The 16964-nt window shown below is 45.4% G+C and overlaps 1 protein-coding gene across 1 annotated transcript; it reads right to left on the minus strand.

Moving 5' to 3' along the window:
* Positions 1-749: 749 nt before the first annotated feature.
* MFAP5 (microfibril associated protein 5) lies at positions 750-10446 on the minus strand. The gene is given in 11 exon segments (XM_062513756.1): positions 750-868; positions 1452-1525; positions 2376-2463; positions 3177-3212; positions 3992-4027; positions 5613-5639; positions 6794-6841; positions 9559-9621; positions 9993-10056; positions 10058-10177; positions 10179-10446. Coding segments are annotated over 11 exon segments (768 nt in total). The 5' UTR covers positions 10272-10446.
* Between the last annotated feature and the right edge of the window lie 6518 nt (positions 10447-16964).

Genomic DNA, 16964 nt, shown 5'->3' on the forward strand with positions numbered 1-16964 from the left:
CAGCACTCTGACCCAACATAATCTACTTGAGAAAAATATAATTCCATACTAAATCCAGAATTTTTCCTTTTGGTAACAGATGTGTGTGAGGGAGGCAATGGGCTTGAGACTAAAACTTCCCAAAGGTAGTTATGAATGATCTGTTGCCACCCAGGGACAATGAGGTCTGCCTTGGGTTCAGGACAGCTCATTTCCCAGTTCTTTCACTTCCCTGAGGCCAGCAGACACAAGGAGGAGAATGTGCTATCACACAACAAACTCAGTGGCTCGGGAGAATTGGAGAGGCTCAGGCAACTACGTACGAGCTCATGCTGATGCCAGGCAAGAAATCTAGGGCAGGAGTCCTAGGGCATGAAGGTGAGATGAGATGCAGTTTAGGGAATCTGTACCATTGGGGAAGACTTTGCCCTGTCCCCATTTCTGTCTCTCTCCAGGGGCAAAGCAAGAGAAGGTGCAGCACATTTATAAGAACCTCTGCGAAATAAGCAGCTCACAGTCTGCCGGGCAGAGTGTGAGAGAAAAGAGGGGAGTATCCCATATCCTCAGCAACAGATTATAAAGATGACAACAGCTACCATGACAGACTAGCAGAGAGGGTACTCTGTGCACTGCAGCACCTGAAGAAGAGGATGTAGAAGGCATAGAAGCAAGGAAATGATGGGGGAATCACAAACAAGAAGCACTTGTCTTGGACTGTATGTAGCGGATGATGACTTCTCTCTTCCTTTTCCTCTCCTACTGTTGGCAGCTCACAGAGCATCAGGCCCACGCTGCTGCTCCAGGAGCTGCCTGCAAGGTAGAGGCAGGGGCTGCCCGGATCGGCGGAGACGTCGAGGAGGAAGGCCAGCCAGCTGGCGACAGATCTCATCTGAAGACAAGCAGACACACAGGTTGACAGATAATCAAAGCTTCCTTCAAATTCTTCACCAGCAGAATAGTTAGAGGTACATCTTTCACTGCATCTGCAGAAACTGTTGAAACTGCTTAGTCCTCATATACATGAGGCAAGCAAAGCAAGTCCTTAGGCTTTTATGAATTTCCTTCTGGCTTTATGCATATATGTTACATATTAAAACCACTTGTATGTTGCTGCAACAAAGACTGCATAAAAAATCTAGACTGGATCCTGCTTCTACTCATGAACAGAAACACAGAGATATACCCTTTAACCTTAAAGGAGTACGACTTTGAATAAAGGTCTATCTGGGACTACTAGACCATGATCAAGATTGAGGAATAGAGAGCTATCACATTTCTTAGTAGTACAATATCTACTTCCCATTTTTTTATCATGGCATGGGTATTATGTCCAAGACTGCATTGCATTAAAATTCCTTCCAAGTCCAGGGAAGATACTGTATGTGGATCAGGGTCTAAGCCAACTAGTTAGCTTAGAGACTCTATCAGATGGCTGCAGCCATGCTTCTAGGCTAGCTTGTGATTCCACTCACCTTGCATGACCTCATTCTCCTTGCAGACAATGCGAGTGCACACCTCCTTGTTTATTATGTACATGCGACGCACACTGCGGGATCACCAGGATCAGCAGCAGAAGGCACAGGCACACAAAGAAACAAAAAAGGGGTACAGGGAATAAATATGTATACTCACTAATGAGCAGGCAAACCCCCAACTTTTATGATTTCTTAGCCTAGAATAAGGCTGCTCAATAGCAAAATAATCTTTGTAAAGACTTCATGAAACCTTAGAATCATAATAAGGCTTGGGTTGGAAGGCACCTTGAAGATCACCTAGCTCCAAACTCACTTCCATAAGCAGGAATGTCACCCACTGGATCAGGTTGTTCAAGGCCCCACATTGAACCTTGCCTTGAACACTCCCAAAAATGGGGCATTGACAACTTCCCTGGGCAACCTGTGCCAGTGCCTCACCACCCTCTGAGTAAAGAATTTCTTTCTGACATCAAATCTAAATCTCACTTATTTAAGTTTAAAACTATTCCCCCTTGTCTTATCACTATTTCCCCATGTAAAACATTGCTCTTCCTCTGTTTAGAAGCCCCTTTTAGGTACTGGAGGCTGCAATGAAGCCTTCTCTTCTCCAAGCTGAATAATCCCAGCTCTCTCAGCCTGTCTTTGTAGGAGAGGTGCTCCATACCTCTCATCATTTTCATGGCCCTATAAATACCTTAAGTATGGATTACAATATAGGGCACATTACAGCTCCTTAGTGCTGTACAGTGGACAGACTGTAGTCATTGTGCTGTTTTAAATAATTACCATAAAAAGATGCTCTGAGGATAGGATTCATCTCACCAATAGATTACCAGAGAAAACATCTAAGGGAACAATTGCTCATACAACAAAGGGACATACGATTTTTAGAGATTTTCTTAGGGACTGCTGGTTTCTTACCTTGTAACACAGAGGTAGCTGATACACTGCTTGACTGGCTTGTGAACAGAGTACAGGCGTGTGCAAGGGAACTTTTCTTCACGACAGTCTGAGAACACACACAAAAACACGGAGGTGCAATCCAGCATCATGGCCAGGTGCACTCATTCAGGCACAGATATAACTTAATCACTAGGTACAGTCCCCCAGGCTTCTCGGGAAGAACCCCAGCCTATTTGTTGCTCTCATGTGAGAGATGGGGTGGTTTAGAGAAGAGGAAATTGGTGCAGACATTTCTGATCCCCTTGCTTCACAAGACAAAAGGAAGGGAAAGTTGACTGAAATGCAAACCAAGCTCACTGGACACCCAGAATACCAGAGGCACAGACACATATAAACAAAATGTAAATTTTGGTTGTATATTTAAGACATGTGTTTCTCATAGACATGCAATAATCACATTTCAGGACACAAATCTTCCTTTCTCTTCTGGACAATCAACATTGCAACTAACTACAATGGATTTTCTTGCACGTCATTCTGAAATGCCAGGTCTTGGCCACTGACACTGGCACAGTATTGACCCATTGTATCTGGCCTGCTGATCTGCCAGCTCCTCCCTTCCCAGGCATGCCATCCAGGAGAAGGCTTCAGCTTCCACTACCATCATTCTCGAGCGCTTCTAACTCAAGGAACTCAAGGAATTTAAAGCAATTTTCCAGTAGACAAGGTTCTGTGCCCAGGCAGAACCTATCTGGAGAGCTAACAGGGTGGGTGAAAGTGGGTCTAGGAGGGGGTGGGGGCAGCAAACTTAAAACAAACCTGATGAAGCCGTTGATGTTTCGCTGTCAGACTGAACTGGAAGATAGAGCAAAGTTAGTTACCATGATTCCTTCCTAGAAATCAGCTTAATCAAAACAAATATCTGGAAAACTCTTGCAAGAGCCTTCCATTGTAACTTTTAATGTGGAAAAAGATTTCATTGTTACTGACATGAAACCATATGGTACAAATCCAATGTGAGTTTAGTGCCAACTATGTAATAAACAATGCTAAAAATATGCCTAAGCTTTCCCATAAAGTATTACCACTACTGTTAAAAATTACACTATAAGGACATTCTTACTTAAAAGGTCAGGTAAATTTCTTTAGCTGCTGTAATTACCCTTTATCAAGTTAACAGGTGAAGGAGTTTATGACTGCCCTTCATAAATAGCGACACACACCTTTTTAGAAACAGAATCCCAACACAACTGTTTCTTTAATGTCCATGACAAGGGGTCAAATAGAGATTGGTTTGTTGTTCCCTCTGATAAAGCAACCCATCTGTACCACAGCAAACTGTTACATTTTATAATTTACCCAGTAATGAACTGGAAAGGATTTCAGAGAACTGACTTCCAGGTGCAAGTTCTTATGAACAATTACAGAGGACTTCTGCTGAGGTGCTGTAGTGTTAGCCAGAAGCATAGACAAAACATGTGTGTTAAAGAGAATGAATCCTTTGGGTGTGGGGCTTAGCAGCAGTCAGAGAAGGCAGGATTCCAGGTGTGCAAGGGACTGTGTGAGGAGAAGGAAGTGTGAGGAGAAGGAAGGAGGGTCCACAACATGTGGCTGCAAACTGAGAATAAACTCACCAGGAGGAAGAAGCACAGGTGGTGTGACAGCTGCACCTGGAAAAAGAGATGTACTGAAAGATCTTAATTTGATATTCCAGTCTGTTTCCTCCTGCCACTGTTCTGCTGATGGCTTACCAGTCCTGACTAGCAGCCATCTCACATCTGGTTCATAGACAATGCTGATCGTGGTGTTGTTATTATCTGATTCGTCAGAGTAATTGCAGGCTTCCCCTGCAAATATGCTGGGTGTACTAGAGCTGATAGGATGCTGCAGAGCAAAGATGGGTCCCAATGGCATGTCCTTTGTGAAGAGTTTTTGCTTGAGCCCTCAATGGTAAGCATTTTGAAGCCCAAGTTCTCTGTAAAGGTTTTAGTTTTAGTCTTTTAACCTTTAGATGTAGGTCAGTCACCACCAGTTTGGTCTGGATGCTAAGTCCTATCTACCCTCCTACAGACTGTCAAGCCTCATACAATGAGCACAGTTCCTTTCACCTCCCATCCCAACCACGAAGATCATACATCTTGTAGATACAACACTGTGCTTCCATTTTCCTCTTCCAGTGTTGTCTCACAGCAGTCTGACCCACAGCAAATACTGCAGCCAGTGGATGAGCAGAGTCAGAGCAGAGGACAAACTGTGGAGCTGATGTTCTAGAGAACAAATCACCACTCTCAGATGAGTTCCCACACAGTCAGAGCACACTCCCCAGAAACAGCCATGCATAGCTACCTCCTCTGAGCCATAGCATCAACCACATGTGTCCTCCCTCTCCCTGCCCTGCCTGGTCTTCACCACCTCAGAGGGATGTGTTCAAGAGACTGCTCCAGCAGAGAGAGAAAACATCCCCAAGGCCAGTGGTGACAGATTTGAACTCAAAGTGGGGCTGGAAGAAGTCGGAAGGCTCCTTCTCGAGCCTCTCTTTTCCTCCATCACCCATTGTTGCAATTGCCTACACTTGCACCAGCTCTGTGTCCTTCTCCTGAGGCCATCTCCACTCTCTAAGAACATGCACTGTGTGCTCTGTGTGCTTATCCTCCAAGTCCTCCATCTGCCCCTTCTTTGCAGACATTTTGCTGCCCTGCTGTGACACAGCTGCAGGCACGGTGGGGCAGACAGTGGCAAAAGAACAGAATTTACACTTCCCATCTCCAACAATGCTCAGGGTTTGCTTTACTACTTTCAGGGGTTTTCTTGGTGCCTCTGTCTCCTGAGAACTAAAGCACATCTGCTGCTACCTGTCAGCAGACACACACATACACAACCCATGTCCCAGTTTGAACCTGTCCAATTTCTCACTCTCATCATTCAGTCTCTTCGTTCCTGCCACCTTCTCCGGGAGCCAAGGATGTGTGAGCTTTGAATTTCATAGCTTCCGGCAGTGGAAACATTTTCAGGGAGCCCTGATACATTAAGTGAGATTGGCATTTCCTTAGAGAACAAACCATTAAGTCATCCTAAATGCATCTTCCTGCATGGAGCACAGAAAGGACTCCCAGACAACCATACGTGCTGGAAGAACTCTGCTGTGCATCAAAAATGGGACAAGAAGTTTCTGGGGCATAATGGGTCATTTTTGCATCTGTGTAGGCAGGAGCGGTGGAAAAAGCAGCATGAAGATACCAAGAGATTGGAGCTTACCAGAGCTGCTGTCAGGGGTAACTTCACCTGGAAAAGAGAATATCCTTGAAAAAGCTTCTCTTTACTTTATGGTCCCTTACACAGCCAGCCAGAGCCAGCTTGAATTACCTCTCCTGCCATCACAGGCTCATGAGGCAATAGGATCTAACCCAGCAAATACATAACCAAACACAGTACCCCCAACCCACCCATATCCACTCCCAGGCACTCACTGGTGACAGGCCTGGGACTGGATTTCTTAGTGCACACGTTGTATAAACCCTCAGTGAATTTTGGATGCATACTCTGACTTCTCAGATATGGTCACTGCAGGCATCTTGATGGGAAAGAAAGACTTCTAAAATAAATGTTCTGAGGGTCCTTGCAGCACTAGGACAGACAGCTGAGGCACCCATGGCAGAGGAGGGAGGCAACTCCAAAACCTAGCCTTGACTGTAGAAATTCATCAGCGGATGAATTTCTTTGAAAAGCAACTGATGGCAAAGGTGGGGTAGTGGTGGAGAGGTAGAGCGTGAAGGAAAGGATGCTTGGACGACATGTTTTGGGCTGGCTTCTGAATAGTTTTCTGGGAAGCCCCAGATATTACACATCACAGGATCATATCTGGGAGATGTCTGCAGGCTTAGCCAGGGGCTTCAGGTTTGAAGAAAAGGCAAGCCCTTGTAGTCTTTTTGGGTGCTGAAGCATGATGTAAATGTACATTCATTTTACCTTATCATGTGCCAAAAATGGATTAAGGTCCAGAAGGGTGAAGCAATTCACCCCCAAAAACACAGCCTGCAAGGAGATCAGTCAATATCCTTTCCCAATGGTCTCACTACTAAAGCACCATGCCACTTGTGCATCATTTCCCCTAGGATTTTTCTGAGGAGCAGTAGAGCTCCCCAAGCATCTAGTGGTTGAAGACTCACCAGCTTTTGTGGATCTCCCACAACCCCCAGCTGTGAACATAACTCGTACCCTTCAGCTAATTGTTCAGGACCCCTACACTAGAGAATTATTTGCAAAGAGCAGGTAGCACTTAGCAGGTTGTCTTGTTTGATCTTCACTGAAAGGTAAGCTCACAATGTCAAAGGCAAGGAAACAAAGAACAGTATTTTCTAATAAACAGGCTGTAACTCCACAGGACAAGTGGATTACATGAGTAATCTTCAGCACATTAACATGCCTGTAATACTTACCAGTTACACTTTCTGGTTCTTGCCCATTGACCATCCATGGAAACCAGTCTGCAAGAGGAGAAGAGAGGGTGTGAAGAAAGATTTTTATAGTCTGCCTGTGAAATTTTAATGTTTATCTAACCAGGAGACACCACTGCCCTCTACTGAAGGGAGAAATGCTCTTGACTCGGCCTTAGCCTCCACTGCTGGCTGCATTTGCTGTTTAAAGGTTCGTGGATACAGTGGGTCCTGATCCTATCCCTGCTGCTTCCACCAGGGTCAATGGCTACGCAGAGGGACAAGTTAGTAAATATACCCAGAACTGCCACCAGACTTGGCCCTTCTGAAACCTCTTTTGCTGCATTTAAAAAAAAAATAAATCCATGTAGCCTCCCTGCTCTGGAGGCTGAGCAAAATCCCTATGTCTATTTTATAAAAGAGGAAACTGAGTCATGGAAATTATTCACTTGGGGGCACGGATTGAGTCATTGCTACAGTAAAAAGCAGACTGCAGGTTTTGCAGCTCCTTAGGCAAATCATCCAGCCTGGGTATGGAGCACAGAGCAGATAATCTTTCCCCTCTCAGCCTCTGGGTGAACTGGAGAAGGGGAATGATGAAGGGTTGGCTGTGCACGCTACATGGAAGAAGCTGGGGTAGACTGTTTGTTTGTTTGTTCAAATACAAAGGGTGACAGAGCAGCTTCCTTACAGCAGCCAGGAATAGGAAAATACTTCCTGCTAGCCACAGACAAGGGAAATGTCTGCATAACTGGGGTGGGATGAAGGAAGGAGTTGGCAGGAAAAAGCCAGTGATCTGGGGCACTGCAGGAATGTGTGCATGACCAGCCCAAACATCCTGCTAAGTCCTGTGACCTCAGCCTGCAGCTTTCTAATGTTAATGGGAGCACTGCGTGGGTAAAAACTATCAGGTCTGCAGTTTTTGTCATAGTTCTTCCACATTCCAAGGGCAGTTACTTGCAGGCCACAGAGGGTCTCTTGGGACCCCTACATAATCCTGCTCTGCACCATTACAAGAGTTGCTGGACCCTGATATTCTGCTCCCCACCCAGCTGCCAGCAAGGGCTCAGCTGCTGGTGATTAACCCAGGGAGAGCCAGACATGTATAATAACTTAAGTGCACAATTAATACAGACCAAAACTTCCCCTGCTCTGGCTAATCTCTTAATTGTAACAAGTAGAGAAGAAAATGGTGTTGGAGCACTTTCTCATGTGTTCCTGATGCAAAAAGAAGAACGCAAATCCTGAAACCATTGCAGAAGTGCTGCATTTGAAGAGACGTGTAGAAAAGACAGGGAGGCTCCTCCCTCTTTTCTAACATTGAGAAGTCAGTTATTATGATTTTTGTTTTCCCCTAGGGGTTGAATAGAAAACCAGTCCAACTCTAAAACAAAAGGACATAAGTGAAGTGAAATCTTTGCATACAAGGACACAAAAGAGGTGATTTTCTTATCCCACCTTCAATCACTTCAATTTATATTTACGATGGTACCCAATAAATAAGCCTCATAAACAACTGGACTTTCTTATCCAAGCTACAGTAAATTCATCCTTGAGGTCTAGAACTGCAACACTAACTCACCAAATCTGTAGCCTACCCAAAATCAAAAGAAACAATGAGAGACCATCTGGTGATTCCTGTTATTTTCCAAGTTAAAACAAATAAACCCAAAGAGAAGTACTAAAACGAAATACTCAGATGTGAGAAATATTCATTTCAGGTTTCTTTCTTGCATAATAAAAAACACAGAAACACAGCCTCTTTTTTTCCCTCTTTCAAATTGTAGTCCACCTATAAGCTCATCTCTTGGATGCCTCATCTCTGTGCTTCACAGTCATAAACATGACATTGTTTACCTTTGTAAACATGACACTGTGCACCTTTAAAGGAAAAAGTGCTATTTGGAGTGGAATCAGGTTTCAGAATGAGGGGAGATCAAGAAGGGTATTGGAATAACCTGGTTTGAATGTGATAGGTAGTCATCTCTCTCCTACATACAGTCTTTCCTGGATGTAGCTTTCTCCATTCACTGAAGTAATTCTTTCACTGTCTGCCCTGTGTCTTTTTACTATGATATCTGATGCTGCCCTCTTGTTAAATTCTTTTTTTTTTTTTGTGGTGGTGGTGCTCTTTAAAAAAAAAAATGATCTGAATATTTGCCAAAGTATCTCCAAGCAAACAAAGTAATGGAGATGCAAAACAGAATAAAAACAACCACCACCACCAAAAGCAGAAAATAGTACGAACTATAGAGGTGAGATTTCTCAAAACAGCTGTACAAATACTACAAAATCTCCCAACAGCTGAGTGGCTTGGCATGAGGTCATTCAAGCAGGAGCTGCTAGTGACAGCAAATGTGTCACAGCTATGACAGAACAAATTTTGCAGAGCACTGGCAAATGCCCTGTAGATCATACATACACAGGTGGTACAGCAGTAAGCACAAAGCACATCTATCCCTCTTTCTCAGCCTGATCTGGATGTCTTGCTTCTTATAACATACCTGCAGTAGAAGCTGTAGACCTCTGTCTCTCGTGACTCCCAGTGCTTACTGGAGAGTGCCACAGATAGGACCCTGTTCCCAGTTTCCATTTTTTTTCCTTACAATCCTATATTCACCTTGCCTTTCCTGTTGGGTCCTTCCCCCTTCAATACCTCTCTACGTATTTCTGTCTTTGTCCTTAGGTCACTGCACATTATTCTGTGTAGGAAACTCCCAAGGGGCCCAGATGGGGAAGAAATCCTTTCCCTGGGCATAAGGACTCACCAGCTGGGGACAAGAAGAGTGTTAAGACACAAAACAGTATACAGGTTCCAGAGGTCTTCATCCCTGTGGAGAGGAGGAGAGAACAGAGGAAAGCTAAGGCAAGAACTGGTATACCCTCCCCTACACCTTAGAAACTTCGCTTGTTGTACCCATTTTCCTCTCAAGACTATTTGGTCTTTACAGCCTCCCTCCTGTCTCCCTCCTCACCTGGCCAGGTATTTCTGAAACATTCTAGACTGAATTTAAAACACCACGTGTGTTGTTCCTCTTTCCATCTCCTTTCTCCTGTCCCCATCTCTTTTCCCATTTAGATGGCTAAGCCCTGCTCCACACCTCAGCGAAAAGTTTTCCCCACGTTCTCTCCCTCCATTCTCTTTTACTTTTCTGTTATTTCGAGGAACACTGAAAGAAAAGACAGGGTCCCCATCACTTACTGCAGCCCTCAGCTTCCACTCCCTTCAGCAGCAGACGCTCTGTTCTTCCCCTTCGGCGCCCCCCCCACTTTGGCTATTGGGTAAATCGCATGCAGCCACACCCAGAACACGTTCTCCTTTTGGTTGTCTTCAAAATACAATTTCTGGGAAAAGAGGGAAAAAAAAGAGAAAATTAAAAAAAAAAAAAAAAGAAAAAGAAACCGGCGAGATGGAGGGATGTGGTATCATCATGCATGTGGAATGAGGGGGGGAGCGAGGAGCAGCAGCCCACACCCTCATTCCAGAGTTTATTGTCCTCCAAAGGGGCTCCTCCCATTCCCCCAGGATGGTCCAGCACCAGCGATGGATTCTTGCACACTGGTGTCCCGTTTCGTCCTGCCCTTCTACGCAGCCCGGCTTCTCCTCAGGCCGCTGCCTCTAGCCACGTTTCCCGGCTCAGCAGCTGCCCGTCCCCACCCCAGTGCCTCGGTCCTCTTCCCTTGTTTCCCTGGCTGCCTGCGGCACGGGGACACTGCGGAGCCCGCATCCCGTGGTCCCGCAGGACGTGCCCGGATGCTTCCCGCGGCTCTCCGGGGCTCTGCGGGACCGAGCGGGGCCGGGGCCCGAGGGCAGACGGGCAGGCAGGAGGACATCGGGGGCAGCGACAGCGGTGACATCACCCCGCTGCTCCGCCGGCGCTTCCCGGCGGGATGCAGGGACTGGGCTTCCAGCTGGACCAGGCTCGTGGCGGGCCGGGAGCGCCGAGGAACGGGAACAGGTACCGGCCACGGGGCCCGTCCTGCAGCGCCGCTGCCGTTCTGGCCTGAGAACGGCAGGGAATGCGGAAAAATAAATAATAATAATAAAAAATAAAGCTAGGAAAATGAGAGAGACACAAACTGAGAAGGAAGACCGTGAATGAGACCTGACCTTCACTGCCATCCTCCTGACTTCCCCTGTGCCTCCAAGCACACTGCATTTTATGATCGACGGAGGTGCAAGCCCCACAAATTCCACTGGAATAGCCATTCTTTCTTAGTTCGTCCTCCAACAGCCATTGGATCCAACCCCCTCCTGTTGCTTTCACTGACTTCTTTTCCCTTTACTGCTTCTGTGACAACTCCGCTGGGTTTGAGGATGCACTGGGTGAGCTTCAACACACAGTCTCAGCCCTGGTGCCAAGGAGAAAGCTAGGAAATTACCCCAGCTCCCTAACTCATAAAGCAATGACAGACAGAAACCTTGTAAGGGAAAGCTGTGCCCCCTAAGGCTCATCCTGGTAGCTTGGTAACCCTCATTTTTTCTCAACTAATTGCAAACTGAAAATAAAATCCTGTAATGTTTTATACACAGTTACTGAAGGAAATGCTCACTGTCCTCCCTGCCACATGAGACCCATGTTGCCCATACATGACATAACTGAAGCCACCACTTCTTACCTGAGAGTGGCTGAACATCACTTGTGGCAGTGCTTAAGGGGAAAACGATTGTTCCTTCTCATTTGTTGTCCTCCCAAGACACCACTGGTGGACCACACCAGAAGAGGTGCAAAGGGGGTGGGGAAAGCTAAGCATTTCCCTGCTAATCAGGGCAGCCCTCTGAACCCAAACACAATTCCTCTGTTTCACTGGAGCAAGACACCACCATTTCCACTTTCAGGGACCAGCTAAAAGTGAGTGCATTGGAAATGCTCAAGAGGTCATTAAACAGCCAAAAGGATGAGATGAAAGTTATAAACACACTGGTTTAAGGAATCCTCACAGATCCTTGGCTTTTTCTGGAAGTCCACATAGCAGTATGTTTAGACAATTTTTCACACACCTTGGTTTGGCTTTTGTTTTTCTCTGTGCCTCTGTGTTGTCATTTGTTACTGTTTAACAGGCTAACAAAAACATCCCGAAGACCATGTGAGTTTTGAACACATTTATTTGGAAATTTTCATTGATGCCAAATGTTTTCATTTACCAATGTGTTGATGTACCACCATCTCCCACAGAGCACAGGATCCACAGAACTGTGAGGTTTCTGCTGATTGCTTTTGAGCTTTAACTTTTTCTCTCCAACTGGAAGAGATTCTCCCTCAGCTGCTTGGTGCAGGGAGGTCTCTTGTGCTGACAGAACCCCTCCATTTGGAGAGCTTGGTGCGGATGGGGGCGATACTGCCGGTGATGGAGCTGCTGGCTGGGAAGCTGTTCAGTATTTCACATAGCACACAAGCCGCAGAGAAACAGCCGGAGGTGTCCTGCTGCTCTTGCTCGCGGTGGACACCGGAGGGAGCCGCAGCACACCGGCATGCGAACACCCCTTTTTTTTTTTAAATCTTGCAGCCCAAGCATATTCTCCAAGAGATGTGGCTCTGCATCTGCTGACCTTCATCTGGTATGAAGCATCTCCTCTTAGCTCTCCTGTTTTTCTGCCTACTTAGATTAGCAAATGTTTAACTTTAGCAAATGTTTATTTTTTTTTTCTTGTGATAGCAAATAATCTGGATTTTCTCCCCTCCTCCTTGACTCATGATATTGACAAATATTGCTGGACGTCCCTCATGTCTGGGAGAGATGAATGCTTCTGCACATTCCCTTCTCACTCATGCTACTGTTTTCTGCTTTGCATGCTGCTGTCCTCCATCACAGGGTATCTTGGGGGAGATATACAGCTGATGACTCAAAGTAAAGCACTTTTCTAAAAGTTCAGGTATCAGTGCCACAGTAAGGTGTGAAGAACTGTGCCACAGTAAATGGCGTGGGTGACTCATAAAGGAAACACTTCCATATTTATAATCCCTCAAGTGCTGACCCAAGTGCCTGTAGGTGTTTACCTAAGATCAGATGCAGCTACAGTGATTCAGCAAAAACTTATCTTCCTTTCCAGTTGGTACTGATCCCATTATGTTACCTGGGATGTTGTAGTGATGGTAGTGTATTTTGGATGAGATACAAAATCAGCCTTCCTGGAAATTAAAATCTCCTGGTGCATTTCACCCCGTAGACTACTTCATCTAAACAGACAGCTAAGTGATCCTGGGGCATGCTATTTGCAAAGGTCTTGGAGGCCTTTACCTCTTCTCTTTGTTTCCCTGGCCTTCACATACCCTCATGGTAACAGGGAATTAAGTTACATGCAAGTGATAAGAAATTAATGAACTGCTGTGAGATCTGTGAATGCATCATGTCAATAATGCAGTGTTAGTGGTCACATGTATTGGGGCTGAAAGGAATTTTCTTGGGACCCCACTGCTGATGGGCTCCTTTAGTACCTAAGGTCTGACACCATCCTGCAGATGCTCCACTGGTGTTGCTGAGGTAATCAGTGGAAAGGGACATGAGTTAAAGGCCAGATCCACCTATCCTCAATTTTGGGAGCTTCACATCTTCATCATGTTGTAGAAGAGCGAACACTGCCAAGTACAGGAGCCTAGACACACAATTTGTCTCTTTTTTTATTCATAGTCATGTTTTCTGTTGTCCCATCTACAAAAATAAGGAATTCTTCACCCCTTAATTTCCAAATTAACAAGGCAGTGCTTAGAGGGCAGGCAGCCTTGCAGTCGCAAAATATGCTAAGGTAGCCCATGCTCTAATTAATACTGGCTCAGCTCCTTCAAATCAGTCCAGCATTGTGAAGAACTTAGCACAAGAAGAGGAAATCAGTGAGCTCTTTGCTCTTAGGTTGGTTTATTTGGCTGTGTGATTCAGGCTTCTCATGGCCAAGGTGGTTATGGTGAGTTGTCAGGGCCTTCCTTCTTTACTGGTTGTGCTTTGGGGTTTCCTTCTCTGGTCTTTCTGTAGTCCTTACTATCACAAACATCATTCCTTTCTGACCCTTTGTACTGTCTCAGGGCCAATTCTTCCCAGCTGTGTCACCTGCTCCTCCATCCTCTCCTTTCTCCAAGGAGCTGAGCTCAAATATGGCTTTTCTCAGGGAACTTTTCCCAAAACTGTTCTCTCAGGGAATGCATAACACTTTAAGCTTAACAAACATATAAATCCTTCCTGCAGGCTCAGTCATGTGTGTCCATACAGACTCTGGAGCATACAGAAACACCATATTTAATTCAACTGGTGCAATTCTATATACAGATGAGGCTGCAGAAACAAGCAAAACACCAGCAAGGACACGATGGATTCCCTCTCCCCTTCTTCCATCTTTTCTGTACATCACAAACCCTGAAGAGAAACCAGCAGGATAAATCCTCCAGTTGCAACACAGCAATCGTGCCCTGGCGTGGTAACCAGAGCTGGCTGAAGAAGTCACTGCTGGGAAGTAGAGCTGTGTTTTACACCGACACAGGGAAGTTCACAGAGCTGCTCCAGCACAGATCAAGTCACAGCTGAGCTTTCCAAACAATACAGTATCTGTCTTAATTAAAGTCCAGACACCTATACCATTTTATTGTCTTTTAGTAGTACTCCATGGTGGAACAGAATTTAGTGGTTTTGTCTACCCTAACAGTCCAAAGCCAGCAAAACTATATTAATTACATTTAAAAGTAGGATACCCTGTAAGCTTTAAACATTGTTGGTTAAGGGGGCAAAGGTGTCAACTTTAAAAGCCATTTGCTCTAAATTCTGTAATATTTATGAAAAAAACTGTTGTCAAAGTGATTTTTTTTTTAAACTGGCCACATCCAAAATATTAAAACTGTTGAAACCCTTATCTGTGCCAGTATTGACTTAAATTTATGTTCATTCATTTATGTTTTATTCTACACTTGACATGACAGGAATCTGAACAAAAATTTTGGGCATTACTGCAATTGCATTGATATAAATTACTGTTTCCTATAGGCACTGCTGACTTTAGCCAGGTGGCCTGAATTTTTTTTTTACCTTCCCCAGGTGTAGTCACTATTCTAACTCGAAGGCAGACTGAAACCAAGGCAAGCAATGTTAATGAAAATCCATCCTAATGTGAAATGTGTACATGTAAAGGGTCTGCACTGCTTTAGCTCACCTCAGCTTTAAAGAGATGAAAACAGCAACAAATGTAAACCATACTGTATCAGTATCAACAGCACCTTCACAAGATGCCTGTAAAAGGGCAACACACTGGTAGCTGAAAAATCTAATTTGGTACTATTCTAATAATTTCTTGCCTCTGTCCGTCAATGCAGCTGCAATGATAAGAATCTTTTTATGAAAAAACCCACTACTTTTATCTACATATATTATATGTATCTTTTTATGAAAAAAACTTCAACTATTTACACATTATGTTATTTTTCATAGAATAATAATAAAAAAGCACTGGAATTGTATTCGCATGCAGCTGTATAGAATATTTGCATTCAAACCAAAGCCCACTGTGTTTGTTAAAATATAAATGTTGTTTCATCATATCAATCTAACTAACCTCTTTAGCAAGGCTCCTCTGGCTATTTATTGTATACTCCTTGAGTTTTCTTGCCATGCCTGCCATCTCAGTTTTCTCTCCAATTTCATTCTTGGGGGCTTTTTTGCTATGTTTTCTTTTTCCTTCATCTAATCCTTCCTTCCTTCCTTCCTTCCTTCCTTCCTTCCTTCCTTCCTTCCTTCCTTCCTTCCTTCCTTCCTTCCTTCCTTCCTTCCTTCCTTCCTTCCTTCCTTCCTTCCTTCCTTCCTTCCTTCCTTCCTTCCTTCCTTCCTTCCTTCCTTCCTTCCTTCCTTCCTTCCTTCCTTCCTTCCTTCCTTCCTTCCTTCCTTCCTTCCTTCCTTCCTTCCTTCCCTCCCTCCCTCCTTCCCTCCTTTTCTCCTTTTCTCCTTTTTCCCTCTCCCTCAGAGCTTTCTCCCGGGTTTTCTATCTGAACAAGCTTTTCTGACTCTAACGTTCTCTCTGTCTCCTTGGTTTCCTTTCAGTCGCCCTCACTGGAATGTTGGCAGAAACATATTTTTCTTTGAAAACAAAGACACTAAATAAGTAAATGAATAAATAAAACAGCTGGAAGCAGATGGGAGGTCTCAGTTCCAGAAGGGTCTGTATTCTGAGAGCTTTTCTCACTTCCTAGCAAGGGAGGAGACAGTTGCACTCCCTGCCCACCCACTTTCAGCCTCACAGGGAACCAGGCTTCCCCCTCCCCGGCGTGAAGACCTTGCTGGGAATGATGGATTGCACTGCAGCGAGGGCTGGGAAGCACTGCAGGGAGAGGAGGGGGAGGGATGAAGAAGGAAGGGAAGGAGAGAGGGAGGGAAGGAGGGAGGAGACACTCTGCCAGCGTCAGGCTAGGAAGGATGTAACGGGGCTGATGAGGAGAGAGGAAGGGGGGATTGGAAAATGAGTATGGGGAGGGCATGGCTGGGAGAGCGTGCATCTCTGCAGGCAGCACGGCTCCGATCAGACTGGTGAGCCCAGGAATGATGGAGGCACCAGGAAGTGGGGGCAAGGCTGGCACTGGGCAGCAGGGGAGACGGGCGGGGAAAATGGAAACGACATAGGGAAAGGGAGGAGGACAGAAAACCGGAGCTCTAGAAAATAAGGCTTTGGTTGTACAGCAACGACAAAAGGACACAACTCCGGCAATCTGGATTTCTTTGGAGCTGTAACAGAGGAGGCAGTGTTGATGTAGTAACACTCAAAAGGTCAAACAAAGCGTGCTGCAAACTGCACTGAAATGGGCTTTCATTGCACTCCGAGGGGTGGTAACAGGATGACCTCTGGGCAGTAGCGAGGTATTTCTGTGCGGCCGAAGCTACCGGTGATGGAGCTTGCAGCGTCTGGCTGCAGCAGCTTCATTGCCCTGTGGATTTTGGCAAGGGGGATGCGTCCTTTTGCCTGGGCACTGTGAGGAATGCAGATGACCTCCTCCTCACTGAACCAATTGCAAGTGCTGCTGAAACATCACTTGTCATTGTTTGCTGCCTTTCACGCTTCTCTTCCCTCTCTCTCTCTCTTTTTTTTTAAAATATACATTTCTCCATCTGTTCCTCATTCATTGCCCAGATTTTTCCTCCATCTCTCCGTTTCCAGCATTGCCTTTATCCCTTCCTCTCCCTCACCTCCCCCTGCCTACTCGCAGGC

The sequence above is a fragment of the Cinclus cinclus genome, chromosome 2 (genome assembly GCF_963662255.1).
Source record: "Cinclus cinclus chromosome 2, bCinCin1.1, whole genome shotgun sequence".
NCBI lineage: Eukaryota > Metazoa > Chordata > Aves > Passeriformes > Cinclidae > Cinclus > Cinclus cinclus.